This window comes from Chiloscyllium punctatum, chromosome 49 (assembly GCF_047496795.1).
Source record: "Chiloscyllium punctatum isolate Juve2018m chromosome 49, sChiPun1.3, whole genome shotgun sequence".
Taxonomy (NCBI): Eukaryota; Metazoa; Chordata; class Chondrichthyes; order Orectolobiformes; family Hemiscylliidae; genus Chiloscyllium; species Chiloscyllium punctatum.
The window spans coordinates 38,998,201-39,018,311 of record NC_092787.1 but is presented as its reverse complement, the minus strand read 5'-3'; the positions used below and the strand labels follow the sequence as shown (position 1 = coordinate 39,018,311).

Below are 20,111 nucleotides of genomic sequence, written 5' to 3'. Positions count from 1 at the left end.
AGTGGGAGATCAGTGGGGGATCAGTGGGGGATCCGTGGGGGATCAGTGGGGGATCCGTGGGGGATCCGTGGGGGATCAGTGGGGGATCCGTGGGGGATCAGTGCAGTTCAGAGTGAAGCAGCATCCAAGGTGATATTGAAGAATCGGTGCAGCAGTGCAGTGCCCTGTGGTGAGAGCCCTTTGGTAACAAGATGGAGAGGAAGAGATTATGTTTGAAGATGATGATTAAGGAGAGAACAGGGTGAAGGTTTCCAATCCGCGTTGATTGAGCGAATTGGGAACGGGTCACAGTTATAAGGGCTGGAACCTGAGCACGAAGGAGTAAATAATATCCAAAACTAAACTGGGCAGAAGGAGGTGGTTAGGGAAAGTGACAGTGTGGACAGAGTTAAAAATCACACCACACCAGGTTATAGTCCAACAGGTTTAATTGGAAGCACACTAGCTTTCAGAGCGACGCTCCTTCACCAGGTGGACAAACCATGGCAGAGGAGAGAGTGAAGAATGTACAGTCAGCTAGGAGGAGGGTCAAAGGGGGAGAAAGATACAGGGAAAGTGGAGGGACAAGGATGGTGTGGAATGAGGAACAAGAGAGGTGAGATAACAGCGAGAGAGGGGAAATGAGAGATAAAGATGGAGAATGGATGTAGGATGTAGGAAGAGGTGAGATAGCGGAAGAAATGCGAAAGAGACAAGACAAGGAAGAGGCCGGGATAGATAAAGGCAGAGGGAGGAAACGAACCAGAGGATTGTGGTGAATCTGTCAGCTCTGCAGGAGACCCCACAACAAGGAGTGATTCATTCAGCGATTGTTGACCCCAGGCAGAGAAGGAGAGGAGGTGCAGGGACCCCAGCACTGCCAGTCTGTCCGAAAAGGGCTGGAGCTGAGGGAGGTTGGACAGGAGGTTACACTTGTAACATTCCCTTGAGTCAGAAGGTCTGGAAGGAGGTAGATGGGACCCGTGATGTGATCCTGGTGGGGTGTTCATCTCTCATGGGCTCGGAGTGTAGGACAGTTTCCTATCCATCTCACTCCCCCACCCCCCACCTCCTACTGTGAGATAGTTCTTCAGCTTGACTCACGGGTGCTCCATGACCTGAGAGTTAACAGGCCAGACCCACTAAACAGCCATCTCCCTTTCTGTATTGTCTGCAGCCTAACTGATCCTGAAGCCACCAAAGGAGTCCTTGCCTCAATCGCTACCTCTCTGAAATCCTACAAGTTTAACTACCAAGGAGCCAAGATCCTGACAGGAAACGAGGAGGGGGTTTTTGGATGGGTCACAGCCAATTACCTGCTGGAGAACTTCGTAAAGGTAAGGGAGCAGAAACGAAGGTCAGTACAGCCATTCCAACTCTCAGAGACTCACACACCCCAAATGCAGACTACCCCTTTCACTGTTACCAGTGGGGGGGGTTAACCTTTATTTAGTCGTTGACAGGACATGGGCATCGCAGATTGGACAACATTTGCTGCCTGTCCTTAGTTGCCCCTGGGAACAAATTGTTTAGCCCCCAGGAAGAGTATTATGTGCTGTGATAGCAATGGAGAGGGTGAAGAGGAGATTGACCAGGATGTTGCCTGGACTGGAGAGTTTCAGTTCTAGAGAGAGATTGGATAGACTGGGGATGTTTTTCTTAGAGCAGAGGAGATTGAGAAGGGACATGATTGAAATGAATACAGTTATGAGAGAGGTGGATAGGGTGGATTCACTCCTTCAAAAGGCCAGCAAAGCCAACAGGCCAGGGGCAACTCTCTCCAGATAACAGTCTCTGGTTATCCAGCTCTCGGCTCCACTGCAACGTCGAGTCAACCATCACTGCTCAGAGACAATGTCTCTGCTCAGCGGGAGAGGGACAGGGAGAGGGAGAGGGACAGGGAGAGGGACAGGGACAGGGACAGGGAGAGGGAGAAGGAGAGGGAGAGGGAGAGGGAGAGGGACAGGGACAGGGAGAGGGACAGGGACAGGGAGAGGAACAGGGAGAGGGAGAGGGACAGGGAGAGGGAGAGGGAGAGGGACAGGGACAGGGAGAGGGAGAGGGAGAGGGACAGGGAGAGGGACAGGGAGAGGGAGAGGGACAGGGACAGGGAGAAGGAGAGGGAGAGGGAGAAGGAGAGGGAGAGGGAGAAGGAGAGGGACAGGGAGAAGGAGAGGGAGAGGGAGAGGGACAGGGAGAAGGAGAGGGAGAGGGAGAGGGAGAGGGACAGGGAGAGGGAGAAGGAGAGGGAGAGGGAGAGGGAGAGGGACAGGGACAGGGAGAGGGACAGGGAGAGGGAGAGGGACAGGGAGAGGGAGAAGGAGAGGGAGAGGGAGAGGGAGAGGGAGAAGGAGAGGGACAGGGAGAGGGACAGGGAGAGGGACAGGGAGAGGGACAGGGACAGGGAGAGGGAGAGGGAGAGGGAGAGGGACAGGGATAGGGAGAGGGAGAGGGAGAGGGACAGGGAGAGGGAGAGGGAAAGGGAGAGGGACAGGGAGAGGGAGAGGGAGAGGGAAAGGGAGAGGGAGAGGGAGAGGGAGAAGGAGAGGGACAGGGAGAAGGAGAGGGAGAGGGAGAGGGACAGGGACAGGGAGAAGGAGAGGGAGAGGGAGAAGGAGAGGGAGAGGGAGAGGGAGAGGGAGAAGGAGAGGGACAGGGAGAGGGAGAGGGAGAGGGAAAGGGAGAGGGACAGGGAGAGGGAGAGGGAGAGGGAAAGGGAAAGGAGAGGGACAGGGAGAGGGAGAAGGAGAGGGAGAGGGACAGGGACAGGGAGAGGGACAGGGAGAAGGAGAGGGAGAGGGAGAGGGAGAAGGACAGGGAGAAGGAGAGGGAGAGGGAGAAGGAGAGGGAGAGGGAGAGGGACAGGGAGAGGGAGAGGGAAAGGGAGAGGGACAGGGAGAGGGAGAGGGAGAGGGAAAGGGAGAGGGACAGGGAGAGGGAGAAGGAGAGGGAGAGGGAGAGGGAGAAGGAGAGGGACAGGGAGAAGGAGAGGGAGAGGGACAGGGACAGGGAGAAGGAGAGGGAGAGGGAGAGGGAGAAGGAGAGGGAGAGGGAGAGGGAGAGGGAGAAGGAGAGGGACAGGGAGAGGGAGAGGGAGAGGGAAAGGGAGAGGGACAGGGAGAGGGAGATGGAGAGGGAAAGGGAGAGGGACAGGGAGAGGGAGAAGGAGAGGGAGAGGGAGAGGGACAGGGAGAAGGAGAGGGAGAGGGAGAGGGAGAGGGACAGGGACAGGGAGAAGGAGAGGGAGAGGGAGAAGGAGAGGGAGAGGGAGAGGGAAAGGGAGAGGGACAGGGAGAGGGAGAGGGAGAGGGAAAGGGAGAGGGACAGGGAGAGGGAGAAGGAGAGGGAGAGGGAGAGGGAGAAGGAGAGGGACAGGGAGAAGGAGAGGGAGAGGGAGAGGGACAGGGACAGGGAGAAGGAGAGGGAGAGGGAGAAGGAGAGGGAGAGGGAGAGGGAGAGGGAGAAGGAGAGGGACAGGGAGAGGGAGAGGGAGAGGGAAAGGGAGAGGGACAGGGAGAGGGAGATGGAGAGGGAAAGGGAGAGGGACAGGGAGAGGGAGAAGGAGAGGGAGAGGGAGAGGGAGAAGGAGAGGGACAGGGAGAAGGAGAAGGAGAGGGAGAGGGAGAGGGACAGGGACAGGGAGAAGGAGAGGGAGAGGGAGAAGGAGAGGGAGAGGGAGAGGGAGAGGGACAGGGAGAGGGAGAGGGAGAGGGACAGGGACAGGGAGAAGGAGAGGGAGAGGGAGAAGGAGAGGGAGAGGGAGAGGGACAGGGAGAGGGACAGGGAGAAGGAGAGGGACAGGGAGAAGGAGAGGGAGAGGGAGAGGGACAGGGAGAGGGACACGGACAGTGAGAGGGAGAGGGAGAGAGAGAGAGACAGGGACAGGGACAGTGAGAGGGAGTGGGACAGGGAGAGGGACAGAGACATTGGCAGGGAGAGGGAGAGGGAGAGGGACAGAGACAGGAACAGGGACAGGGACAGGGAGAGGGACAGGGACAGGGAGAGGGAGAGGGAGAGGGACAGAGACAGGAACAGGGACAGGGACAGGGAGAGGGACAGGGACAGGGACAGGGAGAGGGAGAGGGACAGAGACAGGAACAGGGACAGGGTCAGGGAGAGGGACAGGGACAGGGACAGGGACAGGGAGAGGGACAGAGACAGGAACAGGGACAGGGTCAGGGAGAGTGACAGGGACAGGGAGAGGGACAGGACAGGGACAGAGATAGGGACAGGGATAGAGACAGAGACAGAGACAGGGACACGGATAGAAACAGGGACAGGGACAGGGACAGGGATAGGGACAGGGATAGAGACAGAGATAGGGTCAGGGATAGGGTCAGGGATAGGGTCAGGCTGCAAGGATAGTTTCAGGAACAGAGACAGGAACAGGAACAGGGACAGTGCAGTCAGATGCTGTTGGGAATGTGGTGAAGCAGCTACATTGTGATGTATACCAGGTTGGGGTAGAGCTGATATTGTCAGAGTTAAGTTAGGAAGCGTTCCCTTTCACTTCCCATGATTCTAGAAGGAGGTTTTCAGGTAACAAGTGAGGTGTGTTCAGATAGTATATAAATGCACAGTACCCTCTGCTCCTCACCAACATTCACCCTTTACCCACCATCGTTTCATCGAGCTCCCAATGCATCAACAGATAGGACCACCCAGAGGTCACCTTCCTTCTGGTCACCCACCCTTTCCCAGCCCTATACTGTACATACTGCTCTCTAAGCTGGGTGGGTAGGATTGAGGGATAGAGGCTAGGGTGGGAAACTGGAATTTTGGAAGAGGATGGAATCGAAGGATATGGGGAGAGGTTAGCATTGAGAAATACAGGAAGAGATTGGGATTGAAGGATATGGGGAGAGTTTGGGATTGAGGGATACAGAGAGGGTGGGAATTGAAGGATATGGGGAGAGGTGGGATGGAGGAACACAGGGATATGGTGGGATTGAGAAATGCAGGAAGAGGGTGGAACTAAGGGATATGGTGAGATTGAGGGCAGTGGGAGGGGATGGGATTGAGGGAAAGAGAGAGAGGGTGGGATTGAGGAATGCAGAAAGAGGGTGGGGTTGAGGTGTACTGGGAGAGGGGTGGAATTGAGAGATATAGGGAGAAGGTGGGATTGAGGGATCTGGGAAATGGGTGGGATTGAAGGACACAGAAGTGGGTGGGGCTAAAGGGGAAGGTGTGTAGGTGGGATTGTTATGTGATACTGAGAAGGTGTGACCATCTTTTATAGACCCTTCTCGCTCCTACAAATTCCTACCTTCGGCATTCTCGCCCCCTTTCAGAGGTGAGACGTGGAGAAACAGGGTGATTGTCAGAGCCAGTCCCGACACAGTAACAGCCTTGTTCCTGTCTCAGCCTGAGGAGATCTAACACCTTCTGAATGGTCTGCCCTTCTTTTACAGTATGGATGGGTTGGAAGATGGATCAAACCAATTAAAAAGACAGTGGGAGCCATGGACTTTGGGGGTGCATCCACTCAGATCTCCTTCGTACCCAGCCAAGAAATCGAAAATCCTGAAAATAAAGCTGTTCTACGTCTGTATGGCTATAACTATGAAGTATACACTCACAGCTACCTCTGTTACGGGAGGGACCAGGTTTTGAAGAAAGTGTTTTCGAAAATGATGATTGTAAGAGACTATACTTTCAGTTGAAAGTATAACATTTCATTTAAGAATTCCATGAAGCTTCCATGTGTGTTTGTGGGTATGAATTAGGGATACGGGAGGTTGGGGAGGCGGAATCGAGGGATATGAAGAAAGATAAGTCATCTTGAGGAATAAAGGGAGAGTATGAGTGCGTAGATTGAAGGAATTTGTTATGATAGTTAAATAATATAATATATTTATAGTATATGAATATCTAACTGTTTCTGTTTCTCCCACAGGCCCAGAATTATGACAGTTATATTGATAACCCCTGCATGCCAAATGGCTATAACGCCTCTTACCCACTGAAGTTTATATACAACAGCCCATGCACAGCAAGTGAGAAACCTCAGGATTACTCTCCTGACAAGACCATAACCTTCAGAGGCACTTCACAACCACTTGAGTGCTATCAGTTGGTCGACTCCATCTTTAACTTTAGCCCCTGTAACCATAGCAACTGTGCGTTCAACAATGTCTACCAACCTGAGGTCACTGGCGACTTTCTGGTAAGTTGATGTTGGTCTATAAAACACAGCAACAGGTGTTTGTGATCTACTCAAACCTTTTCTTATAAATCTACCCCGTGTAGTTAAATTCCGTTTCCCCTCATACAGTTGTGTGACTCTCCTGTGCACTGTTCAATCCAACTCCCCCAGTCGAATGAGTTCCTCATTCTAATCATTGTCTCAGTGATGATCTTTTATAGGGTGCATTTATATATGATCTTGACCTTCCCGATAAGAGTAAACATTCACTCGGCATCGACTCCATCAAAACCATTCTGAAGTCCTCGATTGAGTCAGCCCTCAGCCTTCTCGTTCTCTCGAGGGAGAAGAGGTTGACCTTTCTCTGATAATGTAAGCGTACACATTTCTGGGGCAGTGTCCTTATAAATCACCTCTGCATCCTATCCAGGACTGTGGTAAAACCATTTTGGAATATGGTAACCAGAACTGCACAGGTTTCTCTACCCCTAATCTAATTAAAGTTCGGCGCAGAGTTAAAAGGACTTTCCTTCTGTTCAAAATTTAAGGAATAGGAGCAGGATTAGGCCACACCACCCGGCTCCACTGCACAATATAACTGTGACTAATGCTTGGCTTCAACTTGGTTTTACCCCCAGCTCTGATTCCCAAAGAGACCAAAGCTCTGTCCAACCCAGCCTGAAACATATTCGATCGTCCAGAAACAAAATATAGAATCCCTACAGTGTGGAAACAGTCCACACTGACCCTCTGAAAGGTATCCCACCCAGACCCATTCCCCTAATCTATTACTTTACATTTCCCCCTGACTAATGCATCCAACCTATACATCCCTGAACACTACGGGCAATTTAGCATGGCTAATTCACCTGACCTGCACGTCTTTGGACTGTGGGAGGAAACCGGAGCACCCGGAGGAAACCCACGCAGACACGGGGAGAACGTGCAAACTCCACACAGACAGTCGCCCGAGGCTGGAGTTGAACCCGGGTCTCTGGTGCTGTGAGACAGCAGTGCCAACCACTGAGCTACTGTGCCACACCCATACATTCTATTATAGAACCCCCGAGGCTAAACTAAGGCTTAACATGATTGGTATATTTGTCAAGGATGCCTTTATATCCTTTAGGGAAGGGAATCTGCCATCCATACCTGGTCTGGCCTACATGTATCTCCAGGCACTGGGCAGTGTGGTTCACTCTTAACTGCCCTCTGAAATGGCTCAACAAGCTTTTAAAAACTGCAACAAAGTTTAAAGAAGTGGGTGAAACCAGATGGACCATCTGGCATCAACCAAAAACGACAAGGGCAACCCAGCCTTGGTGACCCGGCAATGTCTATTCACCGACATCTGGGATTCGTGCCAAAATCAGGCAAGCTGTCTCACAGACTCATCAAACAACAATCACACCCACAGAATCATACCATGCAGATAATGTCCCAGACACCACCATTATCCACTGACACGATAGACCCAACAGAAGTGGCATCACTGTGGTATACTGTCGGAAGGGAGTTGCCCTGGTGTCCTCAACATTGACTCTGGACCCCATGAAGTCTCATGGCTTCAGGTCAAGCGTGGGCAAGGAAACCTTTTGATGAATACTAAGTACCGTCCTCCCTCGGCTGATGAACCGCGATTCCTCCGTGTGGCGGATTTCAATGTCCACCCCCAAGAGTGGGTCAGCGGCAACACTGACTGATCAAATTGGTCAGGGCCTGAAGGGCATGGCTGCTAGACTGGGTCTGCGGAAGGTGATGAGGACACCAATAAGAGGGAAGAACATAGTTGACCTCATCCTTACCAAATTGCCAGCTGCAGATGTATCTATCCATGACAGTATCGGTAGGAGGGACAATCTTGTGGAGACCAAGTACCACTTTCACACTGAGAATAACCCCCCCATTGTGTTGTGTGGCACCATCACTGTGCTATATGGGATAGATGTCGAGCAACACAAGACTGGGCATCCATGAGGCACTGTGGATCATCAACAGTAGCAGAACCAAACTATAGGACAATCTGGAACCTCCTGGCCTGGCATATCCCCCACTTAACCATTACCATCAAGCCGGGGCATCAACCCTCATTCAATGGAATGTACAGGAGAGCATGCCAGGAGCAGTACCAGGCATACCTGAAAATGAGCTGTCAATGTGGTGAAGCCACCAAACAGGATTACTTGCCAAACAGCAAAAGTAGCAAGTGCTAGACAGAGCTAAGCGATCCCACAATCAACGGGTCAGATGGAAGCTCTGTAGTCCTGCCACATCCAGTCGTGAACGGTGACAGACAATTAAACAACTCACTGGGGGAGGTGGCTCCACAAGTATCCCCATCCTAAATGATGGAAGAGTTCACACATCAGTGTAAAAGATAAGGCTGAAGCTTTTGCAGCAATTTTCAGCCAGAAGTGCCAAGTAATTGATCCATCTCAGCCTCCTTCAGTGGTCCCCAGCATCACAGATACCAGTCTTCAGTCAATTCGATTCATTCCCTATGAGATCAAGAAATGATTGGAGACACTGGATACTGCAAAGGCTACAGGCCCTGACAACATTTCAGCAATAGTACTGAACTCCAGAATTTGCCGCTCCCCTAGCCAAACAGATCCAGTATAGTTATAACACTGGCATCTACCTGACAATGTGGAAAATTCCCCTGTACTTATAAAGCAGGACAAATCCAACCTGGTCAATTATTGCCCCATCAATCTACACTCCATCATAATCAGTAAAGTGATGGAAGGGGTCATCAACAGCGCTATCAAGCAGCACTTGTTCAGCAATAACCTGCTCAGTGACGCCCAGTTTGAGTTCCCCCAGGGACACTCAGCTTCTGACCTCATTATAGCCTTGGAGAAAGGGAAGACTGCAGATGCTGGAGAGTCAGAGTCAAAAGTGTGGCACTGGAAAAGCACAGCAGGTCAGGCAGCGTCCGAGGAACAGGAATGTGATGATCAGGAATTCCTGATGAAGGGCTTATGCCTGAACTGTCGATTCTCCTGCTCCTCTGATGCCGCCTGACCTGCTGTGCTTTTCCAGCACCACACTTTTTGACTCATTACAATCTTGGTAAAAGAGTTGATGATTGCACAACATTCAAAACCATCTGCAAGTCCTTAGCTAGAGAAGTCATCCATGTCTAAATGCAGCAAGATTTGGACCACATTCAGACCTGGCTGACAAGTGGTCAGTAATAATTGTGCATTACACTATCTCCGACAAAAGAGGATCTGACAATCTCCTTTTTTACGTTCAATGGCCTTACCATCACAGAATCCCCCACTATTATTATCCTGAGGATATCATAAACCACAAACTGAAATGAGGCAGACAGATAAAGACAGTGGCTACAAGAGCAGGTCAGAGGCTAGGAATACTGCAGCAAGTAACTCACCTTCTGACTCCCCAAAGCCTGTCCATCTTCGACAAGGCACAGGTCAGGAGTGTGATGGAATATTCCCCACTTGCCCTGGATGGGTGCAGCTCCAACAACACTCAAGAAACTCAACACTATTCAGGACAAAAAAAGACACTTTGGCATCCCATTGACTCACTTCAGCGCCAATGCACAGTGGCGACAGTCTGTAAACCACCAAAGCTCTTCTGACAGTACCTTAAACATCTGCATTCTCCACCATCTAGAAGGATAAGGGCAGCAGATACATGGGAATGCCATATTATCTGCAAGTTGCCCTCCGAGCCATTTACCATCCCAACTGGGAGATGTATTCCAGTTCCATCAGTGTTGCTGGGTCAAAGTCCTGAAGCTCCCAGTCTAATGCCATGATGGTTGCCTGTATCATACAGGCTGCAGTGGTTCAAGAAGGCAGCTCATCACTATCTTCTCAAGAGGCAACTAGTCCCAGCCAGCATTGCCCCTGAACAAAACAGAACATCAACAACACCAGGAACTTGGTGACCTCCCTGATCTTCCTACCAAAATGTACAACCTCATATGTATCTGTGTTGAGTTTTATCATTTATTTGCCCCTTCTGCAAGTTTATTAATAATGTGTTGCAGTCCTCCTTTCCTCTCCCTACCTGGCATCACCTACAAATTTAGAACTTTCGCTTTTAATTCCAAAGTGCACATCATTCATTTGAACAGCAGTGTTCCCTAGCTGACTCTTCTGCACTCTAAGTAATGCCCCTTTAACTCCCACTTTTTGTCTTCCTAGCTCAAGGTTAACAGTACTCCCGGATTCCCCTCAACATTTTGGAAATAAAGAGAGACTTCTTTTGGTTACTGTTCATAACAAGCCTGGAACAAAATCATTTTCTAGCATCTATTCAGCCACTTTGCCTTCATCTCACACTCTCTGACCTTGTGCATTGTCTGTTGTTCAGCACCTTACTGAAAGTCTTTCCAAAAATTCAGATAAATTACATCTATTGCATTACCACTACCACCCAAAAATGTTCTTCAGGTGTTGATCAGATGATCTAAGTGTTGCCATGTAACTCCAAGCTGCAGGGACACATGGAACATGGGGACATCTATCCAAGTCCCATTCACCTTTACTTGTCTCTCAGCTCTCTACCCTGTCGCCAGTGCAGAGCTCAATGGACAGAAGGAGCACCAACCAAGGGTATTTGAGTATCAAGGCACTGAGCTCATGATTGACTCCTCAGGGTCTCAGCCTGGCCCTCGGGCACGACTACCTCTCACTGGAGTCTGTCTGTCTTCTCCCTCCTTCAGTATTTGAAAGCCCATCTTACACTCAGGATTAACACTACTCCCAGATTCCCCTTGCTGCTTTGGACATAAAAAGAGTATTTTTTTAAAACACATATTGTTCACAGCAATCAGGGAACAAAGTCATTTCTGAAAGTTCCAATTGATCACGAAACCAATGTCCTATTTTTCCCTTCAGCTCTAAAAGAACATTAATGACCATTCTGATCAAGAGCAGGAATGATTTCACCAGGGATAGCAACTGTTTTGCACTTCTTCAGATGCATTTAGCAACACTGTAGACAGAGCTTTATTCTGTATGTAACCACATGCAGTCCCTGCCCTGGGAGTGTTTGATGGGGGACAGTACAGAGTGAGTTTTACTCTGTATCTAACCCTGTGCTGTCCCTGTCCCTGTCCCTGGGAGTGTTTGATGGGGGTCAGTATAGAATGAGCTTTATTCTGTATCTAACCCCGTGCTGTCCCTGTCCCTGGGAGTGTTTGATGGGGGACAGTATAGAGTGAGCTTTATTCTGTATCTAACCCCATGCTGTCTCTGCCCTGGGAGTGTTTGATGGGGGACAGTATAGAGAGAGCTTTATTCTGTATCTAATCCCGTGCTGTCCCTGTCCCTGGGAGTGTTTGATGGGGACAGTGTAGAGTGTGCTTTATTCTGTATCTAACCCCATGCTGTCTCTGTCCCTCAGAGTGTTTGATGGGGACAGTATAGAGTGAGCTTTATTCTGTATCTAACCCCATGCTGTCCCTGTCCCTGGGAGTGTTTGATGGGGGTCAGTATAGAATGAGCTTTATTCTGTATCTAACCCCATGCTGTCCCTGCCCTGGGAGTGTTTGATGGGGACAGTATAGAGTGAGCTTTATTCTGTATCTAACCCCGTGCTGTCCCTGTCCTGGGAGTGTTTGATGGGGACAGTGTAGAGTGAGCTTTATTCTGTATCTAACCCCATGCTGTACCTGTCCCTGGGAGTGTTTGATGGGGACAGTATAAAGTGAGCTTTACTCTGTGTCTAACCCCGTGCTGTCCCTGCCCTGGGAGTGTTTGATGGGGTCAGTATAGAGTGAGCTTTATTCTGTATCTAACCCCATGCTGTCCCTGCCCTGGGAGTGTTTGATGGGGACAGTGTAGAGTGTGCTTTATTCGGTATCTAACCCTGTGCTGTCCCTGTCCCTGGGAGTGTTTGGTGGGGGACAGTATAGAGAGAGCTTTATTCCGTATCTAATCCCTTGCTGTCCCTGTCCATCGGAGTGTTTGATGGGGACAGTATAGAGTGAGCTTTATTCTGTATCTAACCCCATGCTGTCCCTGCCCTGGGAGTGTTTGATGGGGACAGTGTAGAGGGAGCTTTATTCTGTATCTAACCCCGTGCTGTCCCTGTCCTGGGAGTGTTTGATGGGGACAGTGTAGAGTGAGCTTTATTCTGTATCTAACCCCATGCTGTACCTGTCCCTGGGAGTGTTTGATGGGGTCAGTATAGAGTGAGCTTTATTCTGTATCTAACCCCATGCTGTACCTGTCCCTGGGAGTGTTTGATGGGGACAGTATAGAGTGAGCTTTACTCTGTATCTAACCCAGTGCTGTCCCTGTCCTGGGAGTGTTTGATGGGGTCAGTATAGAGTGAGCTTTATTCTGTATCTAACCCCATGCTGTACCTGTCCCTGGGAGTGTTTGATGGGGACAGTACAGAGTGAGCTTTACTCTGTATCTAACCCCGTGCTGTCCCTGCACTGGGAGTGTTTGTGGTGGACCATGTAGAGGAAGTTCTACGTTTTGTTTAAAAGAGTAGAGGAGGCTTTAATTTCACTTTAGAGGAGTAGAGAGAGCTTTACTCTGTCTATACCCAATGCTGTCGTTGTACTAGGTGTGTTTGATGGGGACAGTGTAGAGAGAGCTATATTTTCAGTATAAAAGATTGAGAGTACTTTACTCAGTTTAAAACAGTAGCTTTACTCAGTATTTAATCCTGTGCTGTCCCTGTCTTATGGTGTTTGATGAGGACAGCATCGAGAGAGCTTTATTCTCAACAGAAAAGATAGATTGAGTTTCCTCTGTATCTAACATGTGTTGTACCTGCCTTAAGAGTGTCTGATCAGGACACTGAAACGGCAGCTTTATTTAGTATTTTACCCCAAGTTGGAACTATCTCGGGAGTGTTTGAGGGGGGAAGTGCAGAGGGAGCTTTACCATAAACTACAGGAGCCGAATTGGGCTCTTTGGCCAATCAAGTCTGATCCACCATTTGATTATGTTTGATATGTTTCTCAACCCCATTCTCCTGCATTCTCCCCTCAATCCTCTTACCAATCAAGAACCTATCCATCTCTGTCTTAAAAACACTCAATGATTTGGCATATACAGCCTTCTGTGGCAATGATTCACCACCTTCTGGCTGAAGAGATTCCCTCTCATCTCTGGTCTAAAGGGTTATCCCTTCACTCTGAGGCTGTGCTAGTCTCTCCTTCTAGTGGAAATATCTTCTCCACTTCCACGCGATCCAAGCCTCTCAGTATTCTGTAAGTTTCGATGAGATGCCCCTTCATCCTTTTAAATTCCACCAATTACAATGCCAGAGTCCTCAAATGCTCCTCATGTGACATGCACTTCACCACCTGGATCAACTTCCTGTGGACCGTCTCCAAGGTCAACGTATCCTTCCTTCGGTACGGGGCTCAAAACCGCTGACAATATTCCGAATACAGTCTGACCAAAGCTTTATGCAGCCACAGCAGTACATCTCTGACCTTGTATTCTAGCTGTCTTGAAATGAATACTAATATTGTACTTGTCTTTCTACACGCCAAGCGAACCTGCACGTTCACCTTAAGAGCCCCCTGAACTAGGACTCCCAAATCACTTTGTGCTTCAGATTTTCGATGCCATTACCCATTTAGAAAATAGTCTGTGCCTCTAGTTCCTACCAAAATGCAAAACCTCACACTTTCCCACATTATTCCACCCGTCACTTCTTTGTGTTATCTACAAACTTAGCAAGAACGTCCTCAATTTGGTCGTCCAGATTGGTCGTGTATGACATGAATAGTTGTGATCCCAACATTTAGCCCTGCAGATCTTCAGGCTGCAATCCTGAAAAAGATCCCTTTATTCCCCCCCTCTCTGCCTGCTGCTAGTCAGCCAATCGTCCATCCATGCCAGTATCTTGGCCCTAACACCGTGGGCTCTTATCTTATTTGGCAATCTCCTGTACGGCACCTTGTCAAGTGCCTTCTGAAAATCCGAATAGATCACATCCACCATCTCTCCTTTGTCTAACTTGCTCGTCACCTCCTCAAATTCTAACAGATTTGTCAGACATGACCTTACCTTGATGAAGTTGTGCTGACTCACCCTATTTTACCATGCACTTCCAAGTCTTATCCTTAACAATGGACTCTAAAATCTTATCAATGATTGAGGGCAGGCTAACTGATCTATAGGCTCCTGTCTTCTGCCTCCCTTCCTTCTTAGACAGTCATGTTACATTAGCCATTTTCCAGTCCTCTTGGGACCCTCCCTGACTCCAGTGATTTAAATGATTACCATCAATGCCTCTACAATCTCCTCAGCTGTCTCCTTCAGAACTCAGAGGTGTAGTTCATCCAGTCCAGGTGATTAATTCACCCTCAAACCTTACAGCTTCCCCAGGACCTTCTTCTTAGTGATGGCCACTGCACTCACTTCTGCCCCTGACTCTCTTGAAGTTCTGGTATAGAGATGTACAGCACAGAAACAGACCCTTTGGTCCAACCCGTCCATGCTGACCTGATATCCCAACCCAATCTAGTCCCACCTGCCAGCACCCAGCCCATATCCCTCCAAACCCTTCCTATTCATATACCCATCCAAATGCCTCTTAAATGTTGCAATTGTACCAGCCTCCACCACATCCTCTGGCAGCTCATTCCATACACGTACCACCCTCTGTGTGAAAAAGTTGCCCCGAGGTCTCTTTTATATCTTTCCCCTCTCACCCTAAACCTATGCCCTTTAGTTTTGGATTCCCCCACCCCAGGGAAAAGACTTTGTCTATTTATCGGGGCAGCACAGTGGCTCAGTGGTTAGCACTGCAGCCTCACAGCACCAGGGTCCCAGGTTCGGTTCCAGCCTTGGGTGACTGACTGTGTGGAGTTTGCACGTTCTCCCCGTGTCTGCTTGAGTTTCCTCCGGGTGCTCTGGTTTCCTCCCACAGTCCAAAGATGTGCAGGTTAGGTGAATTGGCCATGGGAAATTGCCCGTAGTGTTAGGTGCATTAGTCAGAGGGAAACGGGTCAGGGTGGGTTACTCTTTGGAGGGTGATTGGTTGGGCCAAAGGGCCTATTTCCACACTGTAGGGAATCTAATCTATCTATCCATGCCCCTCATGATTTTATAAATGTCTATAAGGTCACCCCTCAGCCTCTGACACTCCAGGGAAAACAGCCCCACCCTGTTCAGCCTCTCCCTGTAGCTCAGATCCTCCAACCCTGGCAACATCCTTGTAAATCTTTCTGAACCCTTTCAAGTTTCACAACATCCTTCTGATAGGAAGGAGACCAGAATTGCACACAATATTTCAAAAGAGGCCTAATGAATGTCCTGTACAGCCACAACATGACCTCCCAACTCCTGTACTCAATACTCTGACCATTAAAGGAAAGCATACCAAATGCCTTCTTCACTATCCTATCTACCTACGACTCCACTATCAAGGAGCTATGAACCTGCACTCCAAGGTCTCTTTGTTCAGCAACACTCCCTAGGACCTCACCATTAAGTGTATAAGTCCTGCTAAGATTTGCTTTCCCAAAATGCAGCATCTCGCATTTATCTGAATTAAACTCCATCTGCCACTTCTCAGCCCATTGGCCCATCTGGTCCAGATCCTGTTGTAATCTGAGGTAACCCTCTTTGCTGTCCACTAGACCTGCAATTTTGGTGTTATCTGCAAACTTACTAAATGTACCTCTTATGCTCCCATCCAAATCATTTATATAAATGACGAAAAGTAGAGGACCTAGCACTGATCCTTGTGGCACTCCACTGGTCACAGGCCTCCAGTCTGAAAAACAACCCTCCACCACCACCCTCTGTCTTCTACCTTTGAGCCAGTTCTGTATCCAAATGGCTAGTTCTCCCTGTATTCCATGAGATCTAACCTTGTTAATCAGTCTCCCATGGGGAACCTTGTTGAACACCTTACTGAAGTCCATATAGATCACATCTACTGTTCTGCCCTCATCAATCTTCTTTGTTACTTCTTCAAAAAACTCAATCAAGTTTGTGAGACATGATTTCCCACACACAAAGCCATGTTGACCAACCCTAATCAGTCGTTGTGTCTTCCCCTGTGAAAACTGATGCAAAGTACCCATTCAGTTCCACTGCCATTCTTTGTTCCCTATTCTACTTCTCCAGCCTCATTTTCCAGTGATCCAATGGCCACTCTTGCCTCTCTCTTACCTTTTAAATATCTGAAAAAACCTCTTGCAATCTTCTTTTCTATTCCGAGCTAGTTTACCTCATATTTCATCTTCTCCCTCTTATTGCATTCTTTGTTATCCTCCCCTCATTTATAAAGGCTCTTCAATTCTCTGGCTTCCAATCTTCACCACATTGTACATTTTTTTCTTTTGTTTTTATACTGTCCTTGACTTCCCTTGTAAGCCACTGTTGCCTCATCCTCTCCTTGGTATGTTTCTTCTTCTCGGGATGAATGTCTCCTGTGCTTCCTGAATTACCCTCAGAAACTCTTCCCATTGTTGCTCCGCCATCTTCCCTGCTAGGCTCCCCTGCCATCAACTCTGGACAGCTCCTCCCTCATGTTTTTATCGTTGCTCAATTGTAATTCCATTAAATCTGATTCCAGCTTCTCCCTCTCAAACTGCAGAGTGAATTCTACCATATTATGGTCACTGCCCCCATTCAAGGGTGCCTCATGACACATCACCAAATCTAGTATTGCCTGTTCCCCAATGGGTTCTACCACAAGCTGCTCCAAAAAAGCCATCTCATAGACATTCCACAAATTCCTTTTCTTGAGATCCGCTACCAATCTGCTTTTCCCAGTCCCCTGCACATGGAGACCCCCATGATTGTTGGAGTAGTGCCTTTCTAAAATGCCTTTTCTACTTCCTGATTAATTTTCTGCCCCACATCCTGAATACTGCTCTGGGGCCTGTACACAATTCCCATCAGGATCTGTTTTCTTGGCTGTTCCTCACAGGTTCGACACCTTCTGACCCAAAATCACTCTTGCTATTGATTTTCGCGAGTTTTGAGAAGATTTGATTTGATTACATTTCTTACTAACAAGGCAACCCCATTCCTCTGTCCATCAGCCTGTCCTTGTGATAGGATGTGCGTCCTTGGGTATTTAGTTCCCAGCCTTGATTCCCTTCCAGCCACATCTCCCCACAACATCCTTTCAATCTGTGCTACCAAGCTCACTGACACCGTTTCATGTACTGCGTGTATTTCAGTACAGCACCCTCAGCCCCGTGATGAATTCTCCCTTTCTCATAGTTTCACCTTATCTGACATGCCTGAGGTTAGATTCTCGACTCTTTCCATTCTCTCTGCCCTGCTACTTGTTCTGGACACTTTAATAACCTCTGCTCAGCCCTCCCCCACTTTTAATTTTCTCCATAATTTTCCATACAACTGAAACCACCCCACCCGCCCCCACCACCACAATTTAGTACTACCCACAGCCACGGTTATGCAATTCACCAAGACTTTGGTCCTTATATGATTCAGGTGGAACCCATCCCATTACAACAGCTTCCTCCTTCCCCAAGACTGGTGCCAATGTCCCATTTATTCAGACCCATTTCTCCAATGCCAATTATTCATTTTAAAAGTGTGAAGGGAACCTTCCTATACCTAACTCTGTGCTGGCACTGTCCTGGGACTATTTGATGGGGACAATGAAGTTTTATTTTTGGTTAGAGGGATAGAGGGACGCTTACTCTGCATCCAACTCCATGCTGTGCCTGCTTTGGAGTTTTGGTGGGAATGGTTGAGAGGAAGATTAATTTTCAGTTTAAAATAGCAGAGGAGGTTTTACTCTGCATGTAACCTTGTGCTGTCCATGTCCTGGGAGTTTCTGAAGGAGACAGTGTTGAGGGAGCTTTACTTTCAGTTTAAAAAGGGTAGGGAAAGGGTTAGGTTAAAAGTTTGAAAGAGTAGAGGGACCTTTCTTTTCCACTTAAAAGAACCTAGAGACCTTCACTCTGCATCGAACCCCATGCTGTTCCTGTCCTGGGGATTTTTGTTTTATGAAGACAGTGTAGAGAAAGCTTCACTTTTAGTTTAAAGGAATAGAGGAAATTTCACTCACTATCTAACCCGGTGCTGCATGTGTCCAGGGATCTGTAGTAAGGCCGACCAGTATTCTTTCTGAGATTCTCATGTGTCTAAAATGATTTCAGTCTCCAGTGTGAGCCTGTTTCCAAAAGAAAACAGTTCTTGGCACTTTATTTAATCCTGTTCATGAATTTCCTTTGGTTACAGTGAGTTATATGAATCCACCTGAGCTGGTAATTATAGTTAATCTAATCACGTTGACTCATCTCTGTTACAGGCTTTTGCAGCTTTCTATTACACCATGAATTTCCTGAAGGTTATTCTGGATAGGACCATTACATCACCACAGGAACTGAAAGAAGCAGCTGATACTATCTGTAAAATGGACTTCAAACAGGTGACCATCAATAACAGCCTCACAGAGTATATCAGCCTGTCCCTTCCCTGAGGCCGTTGCTGTTGAGAATGGAATAGTGTAGGGTAGATGGGCTTCAGATTGGTTCCACAGGTCGGCCCAACATCGAGGGTTGAAGGGCCTGTACTGCGCTGGGATGTCCTATTGCTCGTGAACAGTGCAGGGAACCCCAGCAGGTTCCTGCTGCTCCCCGGCCTCACGTTCCTTCAGCTTCAGGCCCACTATTGGCTGTGTGTGAGTCTACACTGTCGGGCTGTGGCTGTTACTTGTGTTCAGTTCACCTCGGACAGGAGCAGGGCCACTTGCTCACTGCAGAGATGATTCCGACTGTGTGTCTTTCTGTCCCTGCAGCTGAAGACAAAGGCACTGAACATATCAAGCAGCAGACTTGTGGATTATTGCACGACCTCCTGCTACATCCACATCCTGACAACTAAAGGCTACGGGTTCAACAACATCACTTTTAAAAACATCGCTTTCCAAAAAAAGGTCTGAGTCTGAACTGCAGCAACTTGCCTGCTCTGTCTCTCTCTCCCTGTTTACATTAATCGCTTCCCCTGCCTCACAGTCGTATTGATTCATTTTGCATGAAGACTCTGTATCTCTATTCTTCCTGCTTTCCTCTCTGCCAATGTCTTTCCATCATTCTCACTGTTAGTTTCTCTCTTGCTAACTCAGTTTGTCACCTGTTTTTTGTCAGTTGGTCGATCTGTCTCCCTCTTCCTGAGCACCTATCCCACACTGAATTTCTCTCTGCCTCTCTCAAATTTCTTATCCTTCTGCGACTGTCCTTCCATTTCAGTCTGACCCAGCCTGCCTTCCTCACTCACACTCCCCCTCTTTCTCCCTTCCCATAACTTTCACTCTGCCTATTTCTCAGTCTGTGTATTTTCTCTGTACCACTCTCTCTCTCTCTCACTGTCCCCCCATTCTGACTGCTATCCTCAGAGTTGCTGTCTCTGATTGCCCTCTTGTTTATGTCCCCTGCAGGCCGGAGATACCACCATTGGCTGGGCTTTGGGCTACATGCTGAACCTCACCAACATGATCCCGCCTGAAGATGCCGGGGCTTGGAAAGCTCAGGTGCTCGGTGCTTGGGCAGTGCTTATTGTCATCTGTATCCTGGTGATTGTAGCAGGCGTCCTGGTCTTTATCCTGTCGTCCCACTCAGTGAAGAATGACTCAGTGTTGTAGTGTCAGGAGCAATCCTTTGGGCTGGAATCTCCATGGTTACTAACCCCGGCCTGCCAATGCCACCTGTCAATCTGACTGGAGGATTGTAGCTCTTTGCACACTGTACTAACAGCAAGAGAACCCATAGCAACGCCGCTCACACACCGCCTACCCACAATCCCCCCTCAACCCCCTTACCCACAATCCCCCCTCAACCCCCTTACCCACAATCCCCCCTCACCCCCAATCCTCACTCACCTCCCCTTACCCCCAATCCTCACTCACCCCTTACCCCCAATCCTCACACACACCCCTTACCCCCAATACCCTCTTACCCCAATCCTTACTCACCCCCTACCACCAATCCTCACTCACCCCCTTACCCCCAATCCTCACTCACTCTTACCTCCAAAAACCC

At 48.7% G+C, this 20,111-nt stretch overlaps 1 protein-coding gene across 1 annotated transcript in view; it reads left to right on the top strand.

Moving 5' to 3' along the window:
* The window catches only part of LOC140469601 (ectonucleoside triphosphate diphosphohydrolase 2-like), a 59,342-nt gene extending 39,450 nt beyond the window's left edge, over nt 1-19,892 (top strand). Inside the window, exons 4-9 of the mRNA XM_072566275.1 lie at nt 1,157-1,316; nt 5,391-5,618; nt 5,876-6,145; nt 18,383-18,502; nt 18,872-19,009; nt 19,511-19,892. Of these exons, the coding sequence (XP_072422376.1) occupies nt 1,157-1,316; nt 5,391-5,618; nt 5,876-6,145; nt 18,383-18,502; nt 18,872-19,009; nt 19,511-19,714 (1,120 nt within the window). The 3' untranslated portion in view covers nt 19,715-19,892. The remainder of the gene's footprint in view (nt 1-1,156; nt 1,317-5,390; nt 5,619-5,875; nt 6,146-18,382; nt 18,503-18,871; nt 19,010-19,510) is intronic.
* Nucleotides 19,893-20,111: the final 219 nt, after the last annotated feature.